Consider the following 27,519-nt stretch of genomic DNA (forward strand, 5'->3'; position numbering starts at 1 on the left):
CAGATTAAAAATACATTGAAAAGTCTCTCTCTATATATATACACAGTACATGTTCAAACTTCACTTCATTGTGATACCATGGTTTAAGCAGAAAAACAAGAGTTCTTGATCCAAAACTCAGTTGCATTACAACCATCTTCTGCAGTACAGCACACCACGCTGCCAAGGCCCAGCCCTTTCAGGAATACTTCATTTGTTATTTATCACCTGAACTGTTTTTCGACCGTAGTGGTAGTAGCTGTAGGCAGAGGCTACCGTTGTGAAAGCTGTGATGCACCTTTGGGAAAAATAGTTCCTGTAAGTCATTTGAGTCTAAGTATGATAATAAAAAGTGTTATTTTTAAGCATTTTCGCTATTTTTCAGTACATGGTCACGGACTATGTCCTACACAAATACAGTTTACATGCTGAAATTCAGTGTGAAGTGGAGGATTAGATAAACAAGGAACTGCCATCCAGCACGCAGCTGTTTAATGGCATACTAGGCCAATTTTTTACCTTATTAGCATTTGTTTCAGAGAAGGGAACGCAAAAGATAAGAGTATTTGTAGCCTACATGATTTTTAGCAGCTTGAGAACTGACTGATGTGACAAACTATCCCTTGGTAGTATGAAAGGGGAGCATTCAAATCGTACAAGACTTGAACTTACCATTTTACCAAGTTCCAAAGCATAAGCACAAGTTTTGGCTTCAGCCTCTTTTGTTCCCCTCCCAGATGCTGGGTAATAACCATATCTATTTCTAAATTAGCAGTGCTCCTCTGTGTCAAAGACTGACACCATTCAGGTGTAAGCCACCGCTACAGTCCTGCCCCTCCATTACCGCTGCCCTCCCTGGACACACTGCCAGAGTCACCCAGGTCATTTCTGAGAGTGTTTATAGAGGACCCTGGTAAGTTACACCCAGCATTTCTCCATTATTCACAATATGATAACTCTCTTATTATAAGAGTCCCAGACAAGCAGCAAGGCAAGCATCTTTTACAGATGCAATTCTAGATTTGGCTTTCCAACAGGGTGAAAAACCACACTGACTGTTAAGATCAAGGTTCCTAGTTCCTTAAAAGCTTTGGCTTTGTTTTGGTTTTTTGTTTGTGGTTTTTTTTTGTTTGGTTTGGTTTTTTTTTTCCTAGAAGACCAGTAACACTGGATTTTCTACTACTTTAAACTAAGTTACTATGTAATTCTGCTACCTGCTGGTCAACCTCTTTGTTCTGAACTCTTACCTAACTGCTCAGGAGAAGTAACTGCACTTGTAACACCTGCCCTCAGCTCAGTTCAGATTCAGATACAGTTCAGACCTCCAATGATAGCAGTGAAATGAACAGCCATTATTTAAGAAGGTATGCTCCTTTTCATTCGATCCCTCCCCTTCCTTCCTATAGTCTAGCAGGAATCACCGGATTTCTTCAGGTGCTTTTCAAAGAGGCTTCAGAAACCTAGATTTCAAGATAGCACGTACAATATAAAGCAAAAAAAAAAAAAAAAACTACCTTCCTATTTTTTTACTGATATCAAGATTGCTTTTTCAAGGACACTTACAGCATGAGCAAATAAAGAACCATACAGTCTTTCTTCCCACTCCCTTCTTTTCTATTAACGAGTATACACTTTGTCTGTGTACACCATGTCTATTCTGAAGACTTGTTTCTTAGCTATTATTCCTGGATCTAAACTAGTTTCATTTGACTACTTTTTGCTTGTATAGGAAATTAAGTACCAATAAATACGTAGCTCTTGCGTCACTTAAGAATAAATGTGTAAAAATTTAGCTGTATGGGTCTATCACATCATCTGGACACAGTTTTTTTGTTCCACACAAATTAGATTAATCTCAATTACCAGTTTCTTTAGGTGTACATTAAATTATCGGAAAAAAAGCAAAGAGATAAGTTACCATAATGTCTGCAGATATATGCTGTCCACATAATTGAAAACAGGAGCTGCTAAAGAAGCTGCCACCAAAATTAGCTGAACTGCTGTATTCATCTGATAAAAGCAAAATAGGAAACGTGACCAAAATGAAGACATGTACTATGCAAGGAATACCAATATACACTTTTATTACTGGTTTACGTATTAGTGTATATACAGAAAATGTATTTAGAAACCTTTTTTAATGAAGCATCTTACACATTCAAAATTAACATGTGCTCTGACAGAGTATAGTTGAAAATCTTTTGGGATTTAAGTTGCCTCCAAATTAGTTGGCACTATTTTGAGACTGCACTCAGCAGTAGTAGTAAATAGCCCCATCCCTCCAAACTTAACACCACCCCAAGTACCAAGGAGTTATCTTTTGTAACAAGTGACTACTCTTACCTTGCTAATGAATGTTGGTTTTAATTGGGCAGTAGCATAACAGGGGTTAAAATACCTACTGAGTGTTCTCTGTTGGGGGAGGAAAAAAAAAAAAAGGCAATTCTAGTATTGATATACTAGATAATTTGATATACCTCTTCACATGATACAGAAAAGTCAGTTGTAGCACTACAGAATTATACTGCTACTGCTTTTATATGATTTATTACACATCATACACAGGGGAAAAAAAAGTTATCAGTAGCTCCGATTCATCTTTATGAGACCTGTTTTATGAAATACTGTTCTGCTTACAAATCTATCTGGCAAAAGAACAAGCATAGCTATCCACTCAAGTTTTCAGCAACCATCAAGTCTCAAGATGAAAATCTCTTGCTTACAGCTTAGTTAAAGGCTTATTCATTTTTTTATACTTGTAAAAATACAGAAGATTTAATAAAAATAAAATTATTACATGTTCATACAATTTTCTTTAATGCTCTGCACTTACCGGCGGAGAAAGAGTTTTGTATCGCACATAAAAAACAGCAGCAATGAGCGCTACATCCCTCAGAATAATCACTGAAGTAAGCGAAACTGTAAAGTAAGCCAACAGGATCTAGTGAAAAATCACATCTATGGTTAAAAATAAAACAAAAGTATGAAGCAAGAAGAAATAACCACTCAAATTCATCTGAACAAGTTTTATGCATGACTGAAGATTTTTAACATGACTTCTGAAAGGGTTTAATCCGAAGTCTTAAAACAATCCAGTCTATGAGAACATTTTTGATATAACTACTAACTATTATGCTTTAAAGAAAGTACATTTGAAAAATGGCAGTATATGCTAGTTATTTTTGCATATGGCAGCACATGCTTTTTGTGAGATCCATGGGGGGGGTGTTTTTTAAGTATTTAATAGGACCAAATAGCAAAGTGCCACTGACAAAGCAAGAGTTCCAAGCTATACAGAAACACAACAAATATTACTATACATAGAATTAGTTTCTTTACCTTATACAGTACATGCAAATAATGACATTTTCTCACCTGGGATAAGATTTGCACAAGTTAGGCTTACATAGAGCACACTGATGAGAATTTTATCAGCCAGAGGATCAAGCGCACTTCCCAAAGCTGATTTCTGATTAGCCCAGTTTCGTGCAATAAATCCATCCAACTAGGAAAAACAAAGTTCAGTGTTTCTCTGTTAGAAAACTAAGAATACAAATAGCTTGTATATGCTACTGTTACAGAGATATTTCATGAACAACATCACGTAATACAGCTAGTTTAACTAAGACGAAATATGATACCTGTTAGCTGATATTTGTATCATGTTTTTTTCACATTACATTCAAGATTCTGAAAGCCTCTGAACATATTCAATTCTCATTATTAAAAAAAAAAAAGAAAGAAAAAAAAAAGGAAAAGGGAAAAAAGGTAATGGATGTTCTAAAATTCACACCATTATTGTCATGATGGGTGCACCGGGTACACCTGCATACGGTAACGGCCCACTGGATGCATAAACACTGACTGGACAATGCCCGCCTGGGGCTGGTCAGGGAACCCTGATATCCACTTTGCTCCACCAGCACTAACCCCCTTCAGCTACCTGCGAGCTCCCTTCACAATGTTGCAAAGGATGTATATACCATTTCTAGAAAAAAATGAATATAAAACCTAATCTCTTTATTTATTTCCATTCTGCATTGGAGTCTAAATTTCAACGCATGTTAAAGAGATCACCGTAACCCATGCCATCCCCAAAGTATTTCCAAACTGATGTAAACATACCAAATCCGTTACGCCAGCCAAAACAAAGACACCTAGTGCAACATTGAAATTTTCTTCAACAATCAAATAGCCTAAAACTGGCGCCAAACCCATTCTTGCCATTGACAGTATATTGGGGATCGTCCAGGGGTTTTCATACTGTAAAGCAAGAAAGCAGAAACTTCAGGCCAGGAAGGCAAACCCTAACTTGGCTTTTAACAGAAATCATCAAGACAAACACACGCTTTAAGTTGAACTAGCCAGAAAGCCTTGTTAAGTTCTTAGAAGCAACCTGCCGTTTGCGCAAGACACACAGACGCGGCCTCGAACTACTAAACATTAACTCAGCCTTCAAAAAGAAAAGACGCCGCCACCGAGAGACCCCAAAAGCCCTCGTCTGGCTGGAAGTTTGGGCGTGACACCCGCTTCCAGCAGGCAGCGTGACTTGCACTGTGCTACGGGGTAACAAGTGCTCCCCCCGGGGCTGCACCTCCTCGCCCCCGCCCCTCAGCGCCGGAGCGCGCCAGGCAGCCTCCCGCACCGCCGACGGCGACAAAGCGACCGCCGCGCCGCGCCGCACCCCCCGCCCCGGGTCACGTACCAGCTCGGCGTAGCGCCCCGCCACACGCCGCTCCCGGGGGGGCTCCGGCGGCGCGGCCCCGCCGCTCCCGGCCCCGCCGCTCCCCTCCCGCCGCGGCCCGGCCCCGCCGCTGAGGAGGCGCCAGGCAGCGGCGGGCGCGCGCAGCAGCCGTTGCTGCTGCTGCTGCTGCTGCTGCCGCAGGGCGGGCGCCGCGCGCGGCCCCGCCAGAGCCCCCGCGCCCGCCGCGAGGCACAAGACGCCGCCGTTGCCATGGCGGCGGCCGCCGCCCGCCCACCCGCCGCGCCCCTCCGCCGCCTCAGCCGCCGCCGCCCCGGGTCGGCTGGCCAGAGGCCTGGCGCCGCCGCCCGGCCGCCTCCGCCCCGGGCCGCGGAGGAGCCCCCAGAAACCCCTGCCCAGCCAAGCGGCGGCCAGCATGGTGCGGGGTGGCGCCTGCCCGCGGCCCCTACGCGCGCTGCGGCCCTGCCCGCGGGAGCGAGCGGCCTCCCGCCGCCGGCGCCATCCGCTGCCCTGACAGAGTGGCAGGGGCTCGGGGACAGGGGACGAGCCGCGGGGTGTCCGTGTGCGGCGATGGCTGGGGGGGGACGTGCGACTTTTTGCGGCGCTTTACGGCAGGTCCCTCTCCGCCGGGCCGCGCGCTTTACGGCAGGCTGCCACCCGCGGGAGGTGCGGCGGCTGAATTAAAAAATAAATCTCAGCTGTGAGGAGAAATAAGGGGGAAACCGCTTTTTTCGCCCTTTTCCGGCCTACCTGCTGGCCGAAGCTCTCCCCTGGCGGCCCGCGGGCGCGGAGGGCGGCGTCCATGGCGGGCGGCTGCCCGGGGTCACCCCGCTCCTCCTCGGCGCGGGGTGGCTTCGTGGGGCCGCGCGTTTTGCTCCAGCTGTTCTCCTGCAAGCCCTTAGCGGAGGAAGGTGAAGGTTTGCTTTACCGTAAGAGACTTCTCAGAGGACCCAAGTACTTGGTACTTGTTCTTGGTACTTGCTCTTCACCCTCCCTCGCCCACGTTTACTTTAGCTCAAGGAGAAAGAACAAGAGTTTACTTATCCAGTTGCAATCATTTATTTGCTTCTGAGGCTTGCTCCTACCCACCTTCCCTAACGCTAAGAGACATTGTTATTTTTTCACATTTCTGGCATCAATTTATCACGCTGCGAACGTTTGACCCCGAGGTGTTCAACCCACTTTAAACACAGTAGTCAATAACTGGCAAAACAAAGGTACTCTTGGAAAAAAAAAAACAAACAAACAACATCCAATCACATGTAGGTTATTTAACTCCACCTCTTCCACAGATGTTTGAAAGAATCGAGACAAATGAGCTAAAATGTATATGACCTTGTTAAATTATTAATTCCTCTACGACATCAAATTAGAGGTAGTTTCATTTCTTTTTCAACTGTGTGGAGGGCAAAGACAGGAGTAGAAGAACATGAGCTGGACCCTGGGACAGGGTGCACCATCAGCAAGTTCACAGATGATACAAAAGCAGGAGGAGCGGCTGATGGCCCAGAGGGTCTTGGTGCTGCCTTTCAGAGGGACCTCACCAGGCAGGAGAATTGGTCTGACAGGAACCTCAGGAAGTTCAACACTGGGAAGTGCAAAGTCCTGCACCTGGGGAGGGATAACGCCAGGCCCCAGTACATGCTGGTGGCCTATCAACTGGAAAGCACCTCTGCAGAGTGGAGAATGGAGTCTCCAACTGTGGAGATACTCAAAACCCCAGTGGACACGGACCTGGGCGCCTGGCTCTAGGTGGCCCTGCTTGAGCAGGAAGGTGGGGCCCTTCCCACCTCTGCTATTCTGTGGTTCTGAGCACAGGCTCCAGAATTCCAGAGAAGGGGAGGTAGAACCCTGCTTCTGAAATTCCATTTGTCTTCTCTACCCATTATGTCCTGGTTACATTGTGGAAGTCAGAAGATTTCTTATATGTGGAAAACAAACAAACAAAAAGAACCCAAACCCTGCATTAATCTGTTGGCAAAGATTAAAATCAATGTCTAACGCCTGCTTCGCATTGGTTGATACAGTAGGTTGCCTCGTCACGTAGGACTAACTCCTGATTTGCAAGAAGGTGTGTGTCTTCTCTGCTGCCCAAATGCTAACACTCATGGGCAGATGACTACTGCATGCCCATGCAGACTGACAGTTCTTACATTAAAAAAAAGCCAATAGCCATAGTTACCATAATGAGCAAACGAAACCTGGAAAGAGCAGACTGCTTGCCACTTAAGACTTCATACGTAGAGCTATAGTTTTAGTTTTCTCTTAAGCGTCTCATCCTTCAAATTAGTTTTCAATTTCAAGTATACTGAAGTAGCTTCAAACTGAGGCAGCATTGAGCAGTTTAGTATGTTTTCAAACCTGTAAAGCTCATATTTTCATACAAAAATTGCTGTGAAAGCATGCTGTAGATCAGATTCTTGTCACTTAATAAAAAAAGCAGAAATAATTAAGCTTATTTTCTTACCTTACAATTCATGTATCATATCTTAGAAATAAAAGGGGGGAAAACAGAAGTATCAGCAATGTGTTCTTGAATTTTTTTTTTTTTTCCAAATGCTTACACTGAAAGCTTCTCATCTGCCATTTTATTGCACTAGACCATTTCATAAAAGTCAGGAAACATTCAGCACTTTACACATTCTTCTGTGGCAGGAACAGAGTTACACTGTATCCTGGTTTCGGCTGGGATAATTTTCTTCCTAGTAGCTGCTATACTACTGTGTTTTGGATTTAGCATGAGAATAATGTTGATAACGCACTGAGGTTTTAGTTGTTGCTAAGTAGTGCTTACACTAAGTCAAGGACCCTTCAGCTTCTCACGCTCTACCAACTGAGAAGGCTGAAGATGCACAAGAAGCTGGGAGGAGGCACAGCCAGGACAGCTGACCCAAACTGGCCAAAGAGATATTCCATACCACATGATGTCATGCTTAGTATGTAAACTGGGGGAAAGCCGGCCAGGGGCACCACTGCTCAGGGACAGGCTGGGCATCGGTCAGCAGGTGGTGAGCAATTGCATCATGCATCACTTGCTTTGTATATTCTTTTATAATTATTACTATTTTATTTTATTTCAATTATTAAAATGTATCTCAACCCACAAGTTTTCTCATTTTCACTCTCCCAATTCTCTCCCCCATCCCACTGGGGGGGTGTGGGCAAGCAGCTGTGTGGTGCTTAGTTGCCAGCTGGGGTTAAACCACAACAGTCCTTTTTGGTGCCCACTGTGGGGCTCGACAGGTTGAGGTAACGACAAGCCTGACCAGAGCACACTAGAACAAATTTGTTCTAAACATTCATTATATTAGTTTGATAGTCACTGGTCACAATTATTAATTTGCTCTCAAAGTTGTTGTGCTTGTTCTCAGGGCTGCGTTATGTAACCCCTTAGTTGCAGTGTATGTTCCCTCTTGTGCTGTTTATCTCCACTGGGAGCCGGGTCAAGGTTATCATTTTGCAGCACTGTGTAACATTGGCTTATGATATGATAATGTGGCTGGTCGTGAGACTAATCTGGTATTTGTAGTCAGCATTACCATCACCTCTGTACTTCAGAAGCCATCTCTTGGAAACTATTAATAATTACACTTTTTGCCTTTTCTCCTCAGAGAGCCAGTTTACAGGAGAGACACCTTCTTTCACCTTCCCCTTCTCCTCCAGGCTGGTTACAATACTTCTGAGAATTTTGAATATCCTTGGGATGTTGAAACCAGCATGCTCCTGTTGCTCTTACTCCTGAATGTGTGTCAGGTCTTGTTTAAGGTTAAACAACTATCCAAGAATGCCACCCAGAGCTCTGCCCCAAGGCTGGATAGTTAGGAGTGGCAGGGTGTGTGGGATAGTATATGCAAGTGCCTAGGACAGTGGGCACCACTAATGTTTTGGAACTTCACCCCTGAACAAGTGCAGAATCCTGAACAAATATTAAAATATTTGGAAAAAGTATGGTGTCACCCTGGCACCTCCAGAGACACACAAATCACTGCAACCTGCAAGGGCCTGGTCCATGCCTACTGAGCCCTGTCAACACTATTCAGTACCCTCAAGGGGAGGAGGTCTCTGAGTCTGATGACAAAACGACAAGGCACTGCAGCTACTCCAGCCCTGGCGCCAGACACTGTGGCTGAACCAGAGAACCATGCCAGTATCAGTCGCCCCTATACATAAGAAGAAATCTTGGAAACAAAAGTCAGCTCATTTAGTAACAGATGATGAAAAAGCAGGGTCATCACAAGAAGAGGAAAAACTTGTAAATGAGATGGTAACCACCCAATCCCTATCCCTGAGTGAACTGTGAGATATGCAAAAGGATTTCAGCCGTCGTCCAGGTGAGCACATTGTCACCTGGCTGCTCCGATGCTGGGATAACAGGGCCAGTAGCCTGAAAACAGAGGCCAGGGAAGCCAAGCAGCTGGGATCCCTTTCTAGGGAGGGAGGCATTGACAAAGCAATTGGAAAAGGGGCACAAAGCCCTCAGCCTCTGGAGGCGACTTGTCAGGCATGAAGGAAAGGTATCCCTTGAAGGGAGATGTTATATGTCACCCAGGCAAGTGGACCACCATGGAGAGAGGTATCCAGTACCTGAGGGAATTAGCTGTGCTGGAGGTGATTTATAGTGACCTGAACAATGAGCGGTTATCCAAAGATCCAGATGAAGTTCAGTACACACAACCCATGTGGCAGAAGTTTGTATGGAGTGCACCAGCATCGTATGCAAACTCATTGGCGATACTGACCTGGAAAGATGGAGAGGAACAGACGGTGGATGAATTGGCTGGCCAACTCCAGCAATACGAAGAAAATCTCTGTTCCTCCCTTGTCTCGCCTGTGGAGAAACTGTCCCAGGAGGTCCAGCAACTCAAAGAGGATAGGTCGTACTCCCCACTTGTACAGACCAGTATCTCAGCTATGAGGAGTAAGCACTCCTCTGCTCAAGAGAGAGGATATAGAGGGTACACACCATGGGCCACCCTGTGGTTTTACCTGCGTGACCACAGAGAGGACACACAGAAACATACATGACATGTTCATGTCATATATTTTGTAATGGTCGTTAACACCCACACCAGTGTTCACTGTTACTTTATAACACTCTTGAACAAATCACACATTTCTCTATATATAAAGTTTAATGAAAGACATAAAAAAAATCCAATTTCTGTTTTAAAAATTAAATATTGTAATAAGGATATTTTCTTAAATCAGACTTGCATTTCAAATAAAGTCTCAGCTACAAAGACCAGTGCTGCAAAGCAGAAAATCAAGTCAGTTTCAACAAGGTATCACTTCTTACAGCTACAAAACTGTTGTCTTAACCTGAAGGTTCCCAACTTTTCAGAAACATTTCTATAATTTAAATTCCTCAAATGAACTACAATGCTAAAAAACACAACTCGTCTTCTCATAAAAGATTTCTAGTTTTTAAATTCGTGGGTCCAATGTCTCTTTTAGAAGTAAAGTCTGTTATGGCACTATGATAATGTCAATATAAAATACACTTTCCACTCCTCAAGGATGATGAAGTACATGCTAGTCTTGCACAGTCTCATTTGGGCTAGCAAACCTACAGGATGAGACGAGCAGCAATACCATGTGCCAGTTTGTCCTATGGCAGCTTAAAGCACGCCTGTGGGCGCTGCTTGTTTCTGAAAGGCAATCTCACACCTCAGTAAGCGAGAGTGCCAGCGGTGCATTGACTACCGTGGTAGGTTGCAGTTCAGCATGCTTTAATCGCTGCAGGTCCATCAGTCCATTCCAGATGTAACGATTATGTCTCAAAGTTTATCACAGTGGCTCTTTTCACATAGTCTGAAGCTGATACACTCTTGAACCTTTTTTCAAAAGGTAACCCTGATCATTTAGGGATCCAATAAAGCTTTCAAAATCAGATACCTGGGGGGGGAGACAGACAAAACCAAATATCAAATTGGAAGAATGACATCTTATCTGATGTAAAGCAACATAAACAGTTTGAAAGAACTTAGTGAAATGAAGTGAGCTAAGAATAAGTTTCCTTAGCAAACACCTGACCTACTACAGGTGGCATACAGTCAGTTGCACCCTTTTGCGCTTTACTTAGACACTTTATGGCATGCAGAAAATACAGAGTAACCTATGTATGAATCTAAGCTCTGAAACACAAGTATCTACCAAAGAAAAGCCTGATTTCTACAGCTCTCGCTGATTTCCAAGTATTTGTTGGAGGTATAAAACTTTGAATGGGCAAAAAATATCCTATATATAAATGGAAAATTAGAATTAATTGAATTAGCTATAGGTAACTAGTCACTGAATGAATGAATGATCATGTGAGAAAAGAGTTGGCAATAACATGTTCTGTCAGACAGGATTATGTATAATGAACATTTGAACAAGTTTGGAGACTGAAGCTATCTCGCCCCAGCAGGCCAAAGTAGGTTAACCGGTAATAGAAAGGACAACATTATTGCCCATAATAAGTTCCATAAAGAGAAATTAATTGTCGCTACTTTTCACTCATTACACCTGAAATCCAGTTTTAAGTTTTAAACTGGCATTTAAAGCTTTTCATCATGAAGCAAAAAGTAGAATTAGCTATCAATATTTTTGCTTGGCTGAAGTCCCCCACAAGTACAAAACACAAATCAATTACAGGATAAAACACATTTGGGGCCACCTGTCCTACTTGATGTTCCTGTCAAGTTACAACATTAGGACACTTGAAAACCCCAAAGGTGTATTTGGGCCAGACAAGGACAAACAGCAATGTTACTGCACTGCTGAAATAGAACATGGACAGCACAACAAGCTAAATTTGGGAACAAAAATAGGTGTGTCCCCTGGAAAGCCAGAGGAAGTAAAGTATACTGAAACCAAAATTGCCTTTCACGAAACGAAGCAGAATCTTGTTAATGACCAGCTTCAGAAGCAGAACCAACCCCTACTAGTGCAAGGAGTTGTTACTGTCAAACAGCTAGTAAGATAAGTAAAGCTTACAAACAAAGGCAGTTCAGGAAGAGTGTTCAGCCTAAAAGCAGCAAACACTGCTTATTTGCATTCACTGCAGACAGGCACAACAGATGTACTTTTTCCACTTCCCATTTTGCAACAAATAATTTTGATTGGTCTTGCAGTTTGTTGAAGAAATGCTTGATTTCCAAACTTACTCGTATTTGTAGCTCTTTCGCAATCTGTCGAAGCTGTTGCAAGTCAAAGAGATTGTTGTAAGTTCTCTCTGCAATACTGTTAAGGGCAGAAACAAATCTTTTTGCTTGTGACCGATTGCTCATCCCAGACCCATGCTGTGAACGTTCAAAGTCCAGTTTTCCAAACTCATCGGAGTAGGTTCCCAGCATGCTAAAAATATATTAAAAAAAGATCAACAGGAGCTAAAAGCAAGAGTGCATTAATTTGCTTCCTGAAACATAACTGCTTGACAAAGCTTTCAGAAGCCACATAGGAAACCATCCCCCAGTAAGAAAGTCACCATCTAGGGAACCTAGGCTAAGCATCTGTCCAAGTCACTTTTGACCTTAAATTGTTCCACTGCAACAACAGAAAGTAATCACACAAGAGAAAAACCTTTGGCAGCACCTCATGTCAAAAGTTACTGTGCACTGGTATACATAACTGCTACAATGATACAACTCAAAGGCCTAAGCAATTATATTCAACTTAGGGCTGATACCAGTTTTTAAAGAAGAGCTAACAAATCTGAATATCAGTATCAATGGGCCTAAACTTGATAAAGTAATTTCTTCACTGTGTCTGTATATCTGTATTTAAAAAAAAAAAAGTTTTGAATGAATAGCACTGTAATGCTTCCTTTATTTTTAAAGCAGTGTATATTACCTATATTTCATTATTTCTATTACATCCTCAGCATCTTCCTTGGTAGACTTCTCCCTTAATTCCAGCCTCGATCGTGCCTTAAAACAAAACAAAAAAACCCACAAAGGCATATTTTAAGATATATTATAGCTGATGTGAAAAAGGGCTACAATTGCCCTACAACATGCACAAATTTTAGGAGCAGAGATGGAACCTGAGCCTAACAGCATTTAGAGGAAGATTCCTCTATTTTTTCAACAGTGTTTCAATGTCATCTCCTGCATACTCACATTATTAGGCTGTAGCTTTGAGTTTATTTAATAGTGCATTCTTGGGAAGCAGCAGGTCACAGACAGTGCTATTAAGGCATAGTGTTAGGGAAAACAGTAGCAGTTTAAGTTCAAGATGGGCAGCAGCTTGTCTCTGGCTGCACCTACTTCTTTTGGGAGAATGTGATAGATTCTCTTTCCACCCCCTCAAGGGTGTTTTACTTTATAAGAGGCTTTAAGCAACAGTAGGTCTTAAGCCTTTATAAGTCTCTTGCACTCTTTCTTTTTTTTTTTTTTTTTTACCCACAAAAAAACCCCATAGCTGTGAAGCAGCTGTCAAAAATTATAGGATATCAGTAGTAGTTTAGGAATAATCTCTTTGCTTCCAATCTCTTAAGTATTATAGCTTGCATTTACCTCCGTAAGTCGAATCAGTGACTCTAACTGCCTTGTGGTGATTGGTGTGCTGTCTGCTCCTTGGTTCTGTTTCCGGAGCTCAAGGTAGAATTCCTGGAGGACCTGAGCAGCTCCTGGAGATAACCTTGGGTGAACATACTGCCGAGCATATCCGACATACTTCCTCAGTAGCTGATGTGGAATGGCATCAAAGTTTTCTCCTGGTAAGATCTAACCCAATTACAAAGAGCTTAGACCTCTGTCTGTCAGAACCCCATACAATAAATTTTTTTAACATAAAATCTTCATCTTCTATGCTTTATCTGGTGAAATCTTCACTGTAAGGGCTTTAGTACTTCGTATATGAACAGTGTACTTAAAAGTCCATACACTATGCTTAGACATGTAATTAAACACACCTGGCCATTTCAGAAAAAGCAGCTGAAACTTCTCATTTACAATGATAAGAAGTGCCAAATATGATTTAACTATATCAAGAATTCTTTCTCAAAAAAAGAAAATCCAATTTCCCAATTCTTATAAGATATATCTCCATAGGAGATTCAACCATCACTGCTGACATCCCATTTCCAAAAGTGCATGCGTTTAGCTCCAGTAGGGGATATTCCTCCCAAGACCTGCCATTTGACGGTATCAGCCCTCAAACTGATCACTTAAGTTTGATAAGAAATATGCTTCCTCTCCTATAATCCCCAAATCTGTCATGAGTTGCAGATGCCCAAGGATTTGTTTACACACTGTTTTATTCGGATTCAGTACTTCACAGCACATTGTGTTATATCAAATTATTATATCCAGTCTAGCTATGTAGCTCTTTATTGAAATCTAACACAGCAAATCTGCCTTAGAGCATCTCATGCAAAGTGTCTTCTCACTACCACAACCAAAAAGAAAAACCAGCTCAGCTAATAAATTCTCTTCTGTGTGGAGATGAAGATGGCTTGAGATACATCTTTAGCAGCTCCAGCAGGGCGGGTAATGTTAGCTACAACAGACAATTGGTAGAAACTGGTGGCTGGAGCCTTAAATGCTTCCTCTTTAATTCAGAGCCAATTATCATCAGAAGAATGGGGGTGGGAGACTGAGGACATCCAGCAGGTCAGGATTGCCAGGTCCCACTACAAGGATCACCACAGGAAGGGGCATAGCAACAGTCCCAGGGCAAGTCCTACCTTTAGTCTTTCAAGCAGCGGTCGATCTGGAACGATTTCAAGAACAGAGCGATCCTGAGTGTTGGTACGAGTCACAACAGCGCTGCTGCATGCTGCCTGCTTTCCAGCTCGGATTGCCATCACATGCTCAGACAGCAAGTGATCGTGATCCTCATTTGGAGTGTCCAGCAAAATGAAAACTAAATCAAATCTCGATAGTAAAGCACTCCCCATTCTAGAGTAAAGACAAGAAAGCCACACAATCCTCATAAAAAAGTGGGAAAAATTACAGCAACTCTGCTCCACTTCAAAGACACTTAAAAAAATCCTATCCCATTGATTCAGAATAAAGCAGAACAGCAATTTCTCTCTCAAAAGCCACAAGAAAAATTATTACAGTAAGTACGTGTTCAAGCTCCAGGAAACTAGAAAGCAATTACATACAATCTACAAGACTGCCAGAAGCACCTACTCCTGAATGTGAACTGTATCAGCAGCATTTCAGAAAGTGCTCACTTTAAGTTCTCAGATACTGTTTTGGCTTTGTTATAATGTCCTCCAACTGGGTTTGCTGCAGCAATAATAGACGTCCGAGCTGGCAAACTGCAAACAATGCCAGCCTTGGCAAGGCTGATACTTTGCTGTTCCATGGCTTCCAACAAAGCCTGATGCTGGTTTCCCATCTTATCAAATTCATCTATTCCACAAACACCTGGAAGCAATTAACATAAGACAAAGACTTATTAGAAAACACATTAACTGATGGACAAGCGTATGCTACAATCCAGTGATGATTGCACAATGCATCAGAAGTCCAACCTAACATCTCAGGGACTGCAGGAGACATGGGACCAAGTCTCCATTTCAGCAAGGTTTGTTTTTGTTTCATGCTGCCGCAGCTGAACCATTATCAAGTTGGCCTGACTCACAGAAGCAGTGTCTTGATTACACATTAAGATGACAAAACAAGTTTTTTAAAAATAGAAATAGACAACAAATGTCATAAGCCAGCTATTTTTCAAAACCAGTAAGAATCCAGTAGCTGCCGTCGTCAGAGATTTCTCAACAAGAAAATCCTAGTTCTTTGACACATTAAGTAAGGCTGGTATATGTAAATTGCAGAACTCCAGTTTCCTACCCATCCTAAGCCCTAGGAAAGCAGGAGCCACCTTCAGAGAAGTCACTGGAGAAGCTCAGAAATTCCCAAGATGTGGAAAGCTAACATCATACTTCAAATTTACATTTGTAGTTCCCAATTATGCAAGCACTAGGTTAACCTTAGATTCAGCAGCACACCCCCCCTCCATGTTTGTTCATACAAAACCTGTAGCATTACAAGTATTACCTTGATCTCCAAGCACTAAAGCACCAGCTTCCAAGGCAAAATCTCCAGAAGCGCCATCTCTAGACAGTGTAACAGTCAGGCCAGAGCTGGTGGAAGTATTACCACAAACATACACACCTCGAGGAGCAACGTTACACACTGCCTAGAAGAGAAAGAAATACTTTTTCCCTCCCCAAGGTGAAGAATTTGATAAGCCTTATTCTAGAAAAACACTTCAAAGCAAACCCAAATTTATTTCCTTCTACTTAACATGGCCCAACAGTAAAGTTAAAACTCCTTGCAACCCCAAGAGACATAAATCTGCAGAACAGCAGAAATAACTTTGGTCACGCTATTTGCACGCAGCCACGTCTATGTATTATCAAGACTGCTAGGACTTTGGACACAACATCTGCATTCCAAAGTATATTGAAATGCTTGGGGACAGCTGTCCATCACAGAATTGCATATATAGAGGTTCTGTATCTTCAGACCCTAAGGTCTATTTAGCCTAATATCTTGTCTAAGTGCCCAACACAAGCTGCTTCAAAGGAAGCATGCACAGTTCTCCCCACAACTAAGGGACAAAGGATGCTCCTAGTCTTGTTGTGCCTCTAGTATCCAGAAAGCAGCTTACAATTTGACATATGAACTAGAAAAGCAAAGCATGGCAAACTTGAAGAAATTTTACATAGACTGGCAAAACACAAACATGTTGCAGTTAAATTTGCCTAGAATACAGTTACCATAACTGGATTTTCCCAGTAAATCCCTACAGTTACTGGTGCCTTTATTTTATTTAATAGATGACACCCAAAGCATCCTTGTTCAGTACCAGATATGTGACAGGCACTGAGTACTGAATAAAAAACCCAACCAAACAAAAAAAACCTGGCTCCTACACAACTTTGGTTTTCTCCTTGGGAATTTTTTTTTCTGTGACAGCAATGGCTGAGAGGAGCCTGAGTCTCAGGATCTTATCTGAGGAACTGATTACTAGCTTTTCTTGAATGGCATTCCATTAGTAACGATGTGAAAAAACAAATCATCTACTGTATGCTAGAGTCCCCATTTGGTGAAAAAAATAATTTAAAAATTTGTTTGCCAAGATGCTTGCATACAAATCCATGACTTCGGTTAAGTTATTGCAAGTCATATCCTAACATAACATGTCCACATTAGAAAGACTCACGACTTTTTAAATGAGGTAATGCAATGCTACAGGTCTAGGTGAACTCTGTTCCTCTTTCACTTCACAGTAGCCATGGGAAAAGACATGGAACTTTAAAACCACTTAGTTTAAGATGAAAAGATTCTATTACTAACTGATTTTGTCAGAGTCATGTAGAAATACCGAAGATTAAAACCCAAACACGGCAGCAGGTCTGTTTCCCAAAAAGCTGAGATCTGTGCTAGCAACATAGAAATAGGGTAAGAGAATGGAAGTAAACCTTCCAGAATGGTGAAGTGACATGGTATTTAAAGTTGCATTAGTTTCAAGAGTGTACTTATTTTATTTGACAATAGATCAGCAAAATGAAGATAAGGAGTGAAACTCCTCCCTGGGGAAAAGGGTTCGTGAAAAAAACTGTAAGGGCAGGACAGCAAGCCTATACTTGAAAGCTCAGATGCTTGACCACGTATACCTGCTTTGGTAAGTGTTTTAACAGGCCTGATCCCTTCTGCAAGGCTCTCTGGAAGGAGAGGACAGCAGGGGACCCCTTTGGGTACTATCCTATATTTAAGGCATCCTACATTAAAAGATAGCTCCAGCCAGGCTCAAGCAACCCTTTTGTCTTAGCACAGTTATCCTACCACGCTTACAAGAAGTCAAGACAGCAAGGAATTGGAGAAAAACACAGACAATAGAAATAAATCAACCCATACTTGCAACATTTGACTTTTTCCTAATCCTGGATCTCCAACGACCAGAACATGTGGATCTCCTCGCACCGGGATTCTGTTCTTGTCATCTACAAACTTCTGACATCCTCCAAATAATGCCAGGGCCAAACCTGCCTTTACAATCTGTAGTGGTACACACCAACACTAATAAGTATTTGATCATGGTGACCAATACTGACAGCTCCCTAGAATTGGCTGCAATAACCCTTTGCTTCTGGATGGCTGAACTTACGGGTATATAAGGCTGCCACCTCCTTGTCACTGAAAGTGACTGTGAGTCAGTCACCTGTAAATACAGTCCCTGCCCCTCCCCCCACCCCAGAAAAGCTTTATAAATCCTTTAGGATTTACTGTGGCATAAACATTCCAAACTGAAGTTGCAAGCAGAGCTGTTAAATTACTTACCTCATGGCCATAGATTGCAGGACAGAGAGAGCTGAAAAACAAAGAACACTGTAACGTAAGGGGAATATAAATCTTGTATTACTATTAAATAATCACTTGTTCCACCTCTCTTGTCACAGAATACCTCTAAAAACATAGAAAACTTTTGGTTAGCTGTTACTAAATTTCCAACAGAATCAGTTTAAATCAGCAGCATCAGATTTCTTGAAATTTTCAGATAACCAGATATGCTTGAAATAAGAAAAGCCTTTCATCTGAGTTCACGCAAACACAGAGGAGCACCAGTTTCCCAGTGGTTTCTGCACCCATTCCTATCTTAATCAAATAACTACCTGCAACCCTTCTTTTAAAGGTGCTAGTTTTGTGTTCTTTGACTCCACTGGGAGGACCCAAGGGACACTCCAGCTAGAAAAGTACTTCTCAGTCTGAACTCACCGTCTTTCACACCCTCTGCTCAGTTCTTACACCTCTTTCCTCTGCTGTAGAAAAGCAGAGCAGAGAACAAAACAGTACACATGAGTTGAATTTGCTCAGTGAAGAGCAAAATTAATGAATTGGTTTTTTTACCTGTGGCTTTCTGTCTTAGGGTTGAACTGAAACACTCCTAACTTCCCCATATCCTTAAATCCCTCCCAGGGTCCTAACATCCCCACTGCAATACTTTCACTTCCTCCCAAGCCCCTTGCCCACTTAAGTTTGTTAGATCTCTGTGGTATCTATTGCACAAGCCTTAGACATTTCATAGCTTTCAGATTAGCCGTCATGTTTGTCTGAAGTTGGTCATGCTGATTCAGAAGTCTAATCGTAGAGCTAGTCTAGGTCTGGCACAACTTACTTCACGATGAGCCTGAACAGGTTTTCCTCAGCTTGAATTTCTTGAACAGCATAGAGGTCTTTAAGTGAAAACTCCATGAACGATCTTTGAAAAGTCTCATCATCAAAATTCTTTGGCTTTTGTCCTTTACTATTGCTGACAGAATTTGCCTCAATGTACAACAAGAACATACACTTGTCATTCTTATTTTTAGAAGCTCCTGTTAGAAAAATTGAGAAAGGATGAAAGAATATTTTTTCTATCACTAAGTATTGATATTATTTACAAATGGCATAGGGTAATTAAGAAATATCAAGTACGGTCATATGCAAAATATTCATATTTAGGTAATTGAACATCTACATTTTCAAAAATTCATGCAAAGTAAGTTTCTAGTTACATTTGCTCTTTAAGTTCCCTCCATTTAGGTACACAATAAAATATTTTGATGGATTAGGAGGGTATATGTGTATAGAGAGAATTTTCTCCCAGAATAAATGAAGTTTTTGAGGAATTTTAAATCATTACATTATTCCAGTTGAACATAAAATGTTTCCACTCAATATTTAGAGGAAAAAAACCCCATAGTGCAGAAGAACTAAACATGAAGCTTAATAATTTTCTATATCCCCCAACAATTACTGAGCAGAGAATGTGTTCTCACAGTAAATCAGTACTGTAGTTCTCTGCAAGGTATTCTATTACAGCCTCACTTTGGAGAAAAAAAAGAAAAAAAAAAAGTCTCTCAGGGACACTTTAGGAAATAAGTACGTCCCCCTTACATAGGTAGTCCAGAGAAGGCTTTCCTATCAGCTGACATACTCAACCATCAGATGTCAGACTGGCACTTTGGATTCAGGACCATAGTTGTATATAGACCAGTGCGTTGCAAAACCCCCTCTCTATCAGTGGACATTAAAGACAGTGCTCCTCTTGGACAGCACCGCTTCTGGCTTTTTCAAAATAACTCCTCCTTATAAAACTTTGGGAACTTCTGAAGAAATACACTCTTAATGCACTTACAACTTTGAGAACTCAGATTAAGGGGGATGGCTATTGTTGTTCTTGTGTAACCACTAGAAAAATCCCCACCCTAGGAAAAAGGTGTTCTCAGATGATGTATTTTACCTTCCTCAGTGCTCGACACCTTTACTATCCCTGTAATTGTGACTATATCTCCTGGGACACAGCTGTCCACAAGATCTTGAACCAGTTCACATTCGATTGTGCGAGGGATTCGGCCTGCTTCTCGCTGATCATCTGACATGAGCTCCTGCACCCTGCAAAACGTGAGGTGAGCGTACACTCCATGCACAACATTTCCAATTCAATTACGGCATACAAGATCTGCAGCTGTGTGCTTCCAACCAATCCTTTCCAAATTGAAAAGGAAGACAGCAGAAATGCCCTGATAAATACCAGAAACAGTAGTGCCGAGTTTGGAGAAAGAGACTTTTTCAGTTCAGACTTCAATAAATTGGATATATTGTACTTAAAACCCAGAAAGACAATAACTATGAACTCCAGAAATAATAACCAATGTTGAAATTCAGATCTTCTAGCACTGATAAGCATGTTCATGTAGAAATAAGTACAGTACATGAAATAAGATGGAACTCATATATAAAAATTAAGAGGTCAGACATTATAGCCCTGATGAATGCTTAACTGGCATTTTAACCCTAGCAAAGCACAAGGAATTCCTTAGACCATAACAAGAACAGTAGCTCACTCTTTCTGTAGCTGTAAAAGGCTAGCAACTAACAAGCTTTTTAAAAGATTCCAGTTTTGGCTCTGCCCTTAGAGCTCTGATAGTTTTCCTTGAAGCTCAGAGTCAAGCTTTTCTCAAGAAGCTGCAATAAAGAGCACCCTCTAGAGCTGCTGACAAGAATGTCAGCACTATTTATTTAATGAATTTTTACATTACTTTTATTGCAGGACATTAATTAAAAAACCCCCATATTTAGATGTCATTTGGCACAATAAGACTTTTGACACAAACCACATGGGCTTGCAGAATCTGAATGTAAGAAGTGGGAAAAAGTAAGTAGAGTCCTGTTTTTTCCAAGCTGACACCCTTACTGTAGTAGGCTAATGGGATGGACAAGAAACAACACATCAAACTGTTCTGAACGTATATTGTGGGGCAACAGTAGGATGGTCATAGCACTGATAGTGCATAGTAGGGTGGAAGCAATGAAAACCAGATCCACCCATCCACCTTCCTACACTTTAACATTGTTTATTTCTGTAGAAACAGTAACTTGTCCCCCCATACCAAAGGTCTCACAAATTTTAGGCATACCTACTTGCTGATTAGACATAGAAAATAGATGAATGGGCAGGCACTATATCCTTCTACTGAGTGTACCTTAAGGACTGGGGGACACAATCAATATCACTTCAAACTAAGATTTTTAATCTTCAAGTTTACTTTCAGTTCATTCAAGTCAACTATCACAGCTGACCAATGTAATTTAACAGGGCTTTTCAAGCTGACTTACAGCTCATTAAAAGGAATCATTAAATAACAGATGCAATCAGAAATGGTCGAGAAAAGCTGCAAAGAGCATAAACTAAACACTTCTCAGAGAACTCAGTCATGGTAGGAGAAATTTCCAAGAAGCTATTGTATTGAGTAGGTTTAATCTACAAAGTATACTAGTGCTTGGATAAAACAACTGCTTTGTAATACAAATTTTGAAGAGTGCTTGTCACAAAAGAATAATGTTATTAAAATTACACAGTGTAACATAGAATGAGCCATCCTGTCACTTTTTGACTACCCTGCTGCTTAACACTTGTGTGCAGAAGGGAAGAGATGCTTACTTAACAGACTGCCAGTCCACTGTAGTGGTTAAAGGAGAGCTTCTGTCAGCTGTGAAGGACCGGCCACGGCACTCAGGAACAAGGCACTGTAACAATAGTAATTCTAATTCATTCTCAACATTTTTTTAAAATCATAATTTGAAATTGCCTTTTTTAAAAAAAAACAAAACAAAACACAAAACCACAATGTGATTCATTAACAACATTTCAGGAAAAAAGCTAGTTAAATTAGGACCAAAAATTAGCACAATTAATGAAGAACTATCATGCACAGACACCTGAACCCTGACTCACAGCTGTTACAGTAAATACAGCTAAATTGTATCATACCCTTGGTGAACTGGTTTGAGTTTTTGGGTGTTGGGGAGGTGGGGGAAGCAGAAGTGGTGGGTGGGTTTTTGTGGACCAAAAATTAGCACAATTAATGAAGAACTATCATGCACAGACACCTGAACCCTGACTCACAGCTGTTACAGTAAATACAGCTAAATTGTATGATACCCTTGGTGAACTGGTTTGAGTTTTTGGGTGTTGGGGAGGTGGGGGAAGCAGAAGTGGTGGGTGGGTTTTTGTGGCAGTTTTGGCTGGTTTTGGAGGTTTTTTTGTTTGTTTTAATACTTGCAGATGTTCCAGAGGAGATATTTTTTCACTTGAGCACATCAGGTAACATAGAAAAGTACCCAGTTATTTTATGTCTAATGACTTTAAATCCAGATAAAAACCAGTGCAATTAAAACAAAGTTCTAAACAAAAACCACAAACCCAATCTAAGCATAGAAAACCACTGCAGTGAGGTGGAGGAGGCTTTTTAAACATAACTGGTGAAATGGAAATAAAAAGAGTTCCACCCCCCCCCCCCAGATTTCTGGGAGTTTCTACACACTGCTTTTGTTTCAGCAGCATACAATTTTTTCAAATAACAAGGGTATGCAGTAATACAATGTTGCATGGCAAGTTTAATTTTTTCTAATGTGTCAGTTGTTTAATCTAGCTTTTTTTTGGGTTGGGGTTTTTCTTGTTTGGTTTTTTTGTTTGTTTGGGTTTTTGTTTTTTTTTTTAATACCAGTGGTGCTGCTTTTTGTCAAATCACTACAGATAAGAGAAACGTATGAAGTTAAATGGTTTTAACTTACCTTAGTTGGAAGAGTATACTTTCCATCAGGTAGAGGAACACTCTGAACATCTCCACATGTGCCACATATGAAAGCTAGCTTAGTGCAGAGAGGCTTAATATTACTGACACGTACAACAGTACCACGCAAGGCAATATATTTTCCATAGCAGTTGGCCCGAACGTTTTTCAGCTGAGTTAGCGGATCATAGTTGTACACCCTACACAACAGTTAAGCGTTAACATTTTGAAAGTTTACCATACTTAAATGCAGAACAAAAAATCCCCCCAAAAACCCAAACAAAAAAACCCCCAAAACCCACCAAACAAAAAAAACCCACACCCAACAACAACAAGAAAAAGGTTTACACACCAATTATTTAAAGTAATCCAGAGCAACAATTAGAATTATTTTGTCTGTGGACCCATTGCAGTGTCTTTGATTCCTGTTCTAGTAAGCAGCTAACATTTAATATTCCCCAAGTGTATATACCTCAACAGCTGTGAAGTTTTGTTATACAGTGACACCTCCCTCCTGTAAACAACTGGGACTAGTGATACAACAGAAATTACTTTATAGTCATCCATAACTGTCTTTTTTATTTATTTCAGATTAAGACCAGAGTTTAGACTTGCAACACAAAAGGATCAAAGATTTATTATGCCTATGCTCCAAAAGGAAGGCTGAGTTTTAATGCTTCAAGGACATAAGACCTGGTCATCAGGTAAAACACTGCATCTTGTTAAGGATGACAAAGAATACCTAGCCAACTAGTTCAGAATAATAAACTTTAAACAGAATCATTTATTATGGAATGGACCTCAGAGATTGTCTACTCCAACCCTCCTGCTCAAGTAGGGTCAGCTAGAGCAGGTTGCCCAGGTACGTACCCAGCTGAGTTTTGAATACGTTCACGGATGGAGACTACACAACCTCTCTCATAGTAAAATAGCATTTTCTTGCATTCACATGAAATTTTAAGTGTTTTAATTTGTACTCACTGTCCCTTGTCCTGTCATTGAGCACCAATGAGAAGAGTCTGGCTCCTGAAATCTAGGGTTTTCCTTATTCTCTCTGCTTAGGACCCTGAACACCACCATCTCATTATTCAACCCTGCCTATGCTGCAGAACCATTTTAGGAGCATGATATTTTATTGACTTACTGAATACTTTCCTCTACAGGCTAATGGTCCATAACTGTCTCTTAGAATTTGAGAGCTTGTATATACCTTTTTATGCCACAGGTTTTTCCTGAACACATTCTACCGTGTAATTAAAAAGGTGCAGTTTTATAATAATGCAGAACTTAAAAACATATCTTAGTGTGACAAACCCCCAAATTAAATCCACCTGCCATGCCCAAACATGCTGCTTTCCTATACCAAACCAGTACCAGCAGGAAAAAAAGAAAAATAAAAAACAAACAAAACAAACCAAAACCAAACCAAACTCAAATAGGGCTTATACTCCCAGTCCCCCTCAGACTCCTGAAGTCTGAGATTCCATTACTTCTGACAAAGGAAAAAAAAAAAAAAAAGTGCTAAGGGCTTGTTTCGTTAAGAACTCAAAGGAAGTCACATTTTTAAAATAACAGTAATTATGATTCTCATAAGTACATGCTTGTTCAGAATTTGTGTAACCTCAGCTTCTTCAAATTTCAAATTAAAGTTTAATTAGAATTAATATTCTGAGGCTTTCTACCAGTAACCCTTTACTAGATTTAAGGTGGGATGAAATAACACATCCTCATACACCACTGCCAAAACATCCATACAAGGAGTAATAATTATTATTTTACATTTATTACCAGTTGTAGTTTAGGTCTACACCCTCCAAATCAACTTCCTTACAAAGACAAGCCTTTTGCTAACAAAAGGCTAGACCATAATGACTTCTTGACTTCTCCAGTAAACAGCAGAAATTTAAATATAATTCTCTGTTTTTAATCAACACGTTTCACAGAACAGTTGTTCTACTTATAGCTACTTTTCTGTTTATAAGCTTTTCTAGTTATAAGCTGTTTGTTCAGCTTACAATCAGGTTTCATTTCCTTTTTGTCTTCATGACAACAGTCTAGCCTTTGTCATGGCAAAGAAAAAAGCAAAGCATAGACCATTTTTCTGGAAATGGCTTCACAAGTGTCAAGTGTTTCAATAAAATAAATAAGCCTACAGTGCCATGCATGGACACTGACAACCATTAGACAAGAGGCAAATAGATCCTCCTGAAAACAAAACAAAGACTCAACACCCATTACCTAGCATGAATGAGAGGCACATTTATTATAGCTTCTCCATCAAGTGGTAATCCTTCCTGCGCCTGCAGCTCTGCAGCATGTCTTTCAAGGTCCTTTGTTAGAACCTAGACAGAACGGAAAGGCCACAAATGTAGTATGGATTCAAGATACTATTAAGTTTGATTACCATGCTTTACAATTAGACCCCCTACTGAAGTCTAAAGAGACCTCTGCTGTCCAGTGACCCCTGCTAAACAGTGTTTTTCTGCTTCTGAACAGTTTTAAACTTCATTTTAAATGGAATTGAAGATAAACATACTTGTTGTGTTTGTTTCTTTAATTAAAAAAAAGAAAAAGAATGTATACAGTAATCCTTAATGCTGGTCAATGTGTGGAGTTTTGTTTGACTAAAGCACAAGCATCTGAGAACTTGCCTGTCAACAAGCAGTGAATTGCTACTTTAAGAGACATTCAATAGAGCCAGGAATTCTTGAATCTGCTCACTGCCCACCAGAGCCATGGCTCTGCTGCATGAGGTGGGATGCACAGGTAACTCACAGTACATTTTAAAAAAAAAAAAAACCCAGGAATTAGAACTCCCAATAAGGAGTAACATAAACGTTAGAACTACACTTAGTTTTAGTCAACTGCTTTGATGATGAATAAGTAAAATGCACCAAGACTAAAGCATTTTCAAAACATGATTTTGTAGGCCATACAGAAATGGTGGAGAGATGGAAGAGTCTGAGTTTTGAATAAACAGTAAATTTCAGTACGACAGAAAAACAGAAATTTGGGTTTTATAATGTAATTGCCTTTAAATCACACATTCTTTGTGAGGGTTATGCTTTTATGTATTAGAACATCATATTTACCTGATGAATTGCCAGACCCATACAGTGCAGTATTTTCTGAGGCATATCCCTTAATTCAGTAGATATATTTGGTATTGATTTAGTTAATTCTCTGTCTTGTATCAGTACCTTATAATCCACAAGAATACTTCCTTTTCTTTCTATTTCATCCTATGAAACATTTTAAGTTATTAAATACACTTCAAGCTATAAACACAACACATCCAAATAATGTCATAAACATTTCATTCCTATGATGGATTACAGATTTTATGTATTTTCTCCATTAAAAATAATGTTATTGTATCAACAATAGGTTGGGGGTGGGGGCATGCTTCGTTTTGCTTTTACCTTATCGTAAAGCTCAATGCGTTGCATGAAGAACTTTTCAAAGGCTTGAGTCCTCTGGACAAAAGGAGACTTGTCAGCATAAGCTAATTAGAAACACACTGCATTAGTAATTAACATAAATAATTAATTCCATTTCAAAAAAATAACATGAACAGGCAATTTTTCTTCCATTATTTTTCTGCATTCCAAAACTGAGGAAGATGATCGATCTCTACAGTATCACAGTAATGTCCTGTTATAAAACCTGTTATAAAACAGAACTTTGTCTAAGATAGTGTAAGAGAAGCACACAGGATCAAGACAAGCACAGCAGAGGTCTTTGATAGACTGCAGGTTTTATGTGCCTAATTGAACTGGTTTAAGAAAGTTCATGTTTTACACTATTCAAGATTCCTTTCCAAGGCTTGGAGCCCACAGAGATTACAGTATGCCACAAGACCAAAATGTCTACTGTATTTGTGTTTTTATATAACAAATATGAATTTCAGTTGCTTTCTGTTGAACTTATCCTCTCTACTTATAAGCAGTTCTAGAAAAAATTGAATAAAATACTTGCTACATACAATTTTGGTCTAAAAATACCTTCAGAGAAATAAAGTTTCCAGCCCTTATAGGGAATAAACTGGTCCAATGTTGATTGAACTAGTCGAGATCTTACTACAAAAAAAAAAAAAAAGCAGGGATTAAAACAGTGTGGATACTAAAACTTTGCAACTTTTTTTCTCCTCAGTGATCCTTTAGAGCACCAGGAAGCAACCAGCTGTAATCATCCAATGCAAAAATAGGGCAAAAGAAAAGGTTGTTCTGAAAGCATTATGGCTTCAGAAAACAGGGAGAAGCACGGGAGCTGCCTCACCAGGTTCGGGCATTCTTCTCCACTCTCTTTTCTGTCCCCTGCCTCGCCATCCGCCTCGCCATCCTCCTCGCCACCCCTGAAAGCCTCTTCCCCGGGTGCATCCCCTGCCTCTGAGGTCCTTGCTCATCTCGCTCTGCAGGCGTCAGTTTGGGGACGCGACGGCAAACTGAGCTAAAGAAACAGAAATGTTACCAGACAATATTTAATTTAAGCTGGGGTTATGTGCCAGGGGGACTTCGCCTGCGGGGCTGGGACAGAAAGCTCTTGAGGCACCCCGAAGGCCCTGCGGAAGACCCGGCCTCCCTCTCCCCACCGCAGGGCCCAGGGAGGCAAAGAGGAAGCCCCCGCTAAAGCGCCTCTACCACACAGCCCCGGCGATGAGAGACGGAAACAACGGCGCCAACCTCCCGCAGCAACGGCCGCCGCTGGCGAGACTTTTTGCCCCGCGCGAGGCACCGTACAGCCCCCCTCCTCCTCCTCCACGCCCTATTTTGTCACCTCC

At 41.0% G+C, this 27,519-nt stretch overlaps 2 protein-coding genes across 4 annotated transcripts; both read right to left on the reverse strand.

Moving 5' to 3' along the window:
- CRLS1 (cardiolipin synthase 1) lies at nt 1–5,098 on the reverse strand. 2 transcript variants are annotated; one of them, XM_075707848.1, is made up of 8 exons: nt 4,895–5,098; nt 4,685–4,840; nt 4,105–4,242; nt 3,355–3,484; nt 2,813–2,898; nt 2,323–2,391; nt 1,898–1,989; nt 1–277 (listed from the first exon to the last, which is right to left on the reverse strand). In XM_075707848.1, the coding sequence occupies exons 1-8, from the start codon at nt 5,096–5,098 to the stop codon at nt 190–192; spliced, it is 963 nt and encodes a 320-aa protein (XP_075563963.1). In that variant the 3' UTR covers nt 1–189. The 2 variants fall into 2 exon arrangements, with proteins under 2 accessions (XP_075563963.1, XP_075563962.1); XM_075707847.1 differs by having other exon boundaries at nt 4,685–5,098.
- Nucleotides 5,099–9,848: 4,750 nt separating this feature from the next.
- On the reverse strand, nt 9,849–27,144 carry MCM8 (minichromosome maintenance 8 homologous recombination repair factor). 2 transcript variants are annotated; one of them, XM_009485713.2, is made up of 18 exons: nt 27,018–27,144; nt 26,744–26,818; nt 26,162–26,244; nt 25,832–25,981; nt 24,978–25,081; nt 22,741–22,939; nt 21,608–21,693; nt 19,907–20,058; nt 18,800–18,998; nt 17,965–17,995; nt 17,542–17,682; nt 15,676–15,817; nt 14,847–15,042; nt 14,352–14,565; nt 13,180–13,389; nt 12,515–12,591; nt 11,830–12,019; nt 9,849–10,576 (listed from the first exon to the last, which is right to left on the reverse strand). In XM_009485713.2, exons 1-18 carry the CDS (start codon nt 27,142–27,144, stop codon nt 10,484–10,486), a joined length of 2,469 nt encoding a protein of 822 aa, XP_009483988.1. In that variant the 3' UTR covers nt 9,849–10,483. The 2 variants fall into 2 exon arrangements, with proteins under 2 accessions (XP_009483988.1, XP_075563094.1); XM_075706979.1 differs by lacking the exon at nt 17,542–17,682 and having other exon boundaries at nt 27,018–27,050.
- Between the last annotated feature and the right edge of the window lie 375 nt (nt 27,145–27,519).

This window comes from Pelecanus crispus, chromosome 3 (genome assembly GCF_030463565.1).
Source record: "Pelecanus crispus isolate bPelCri1 chromosome 3, bPelCri1.pri, whole genome shotgun sequence".
In the NCBI taxonomy this organism is placed as follows: Eukaryota; Metazoa; Chordata; class Aves; order Pelecaniformes; family Pelecanidae; genus Pelecanus; species Pelecanus crispus.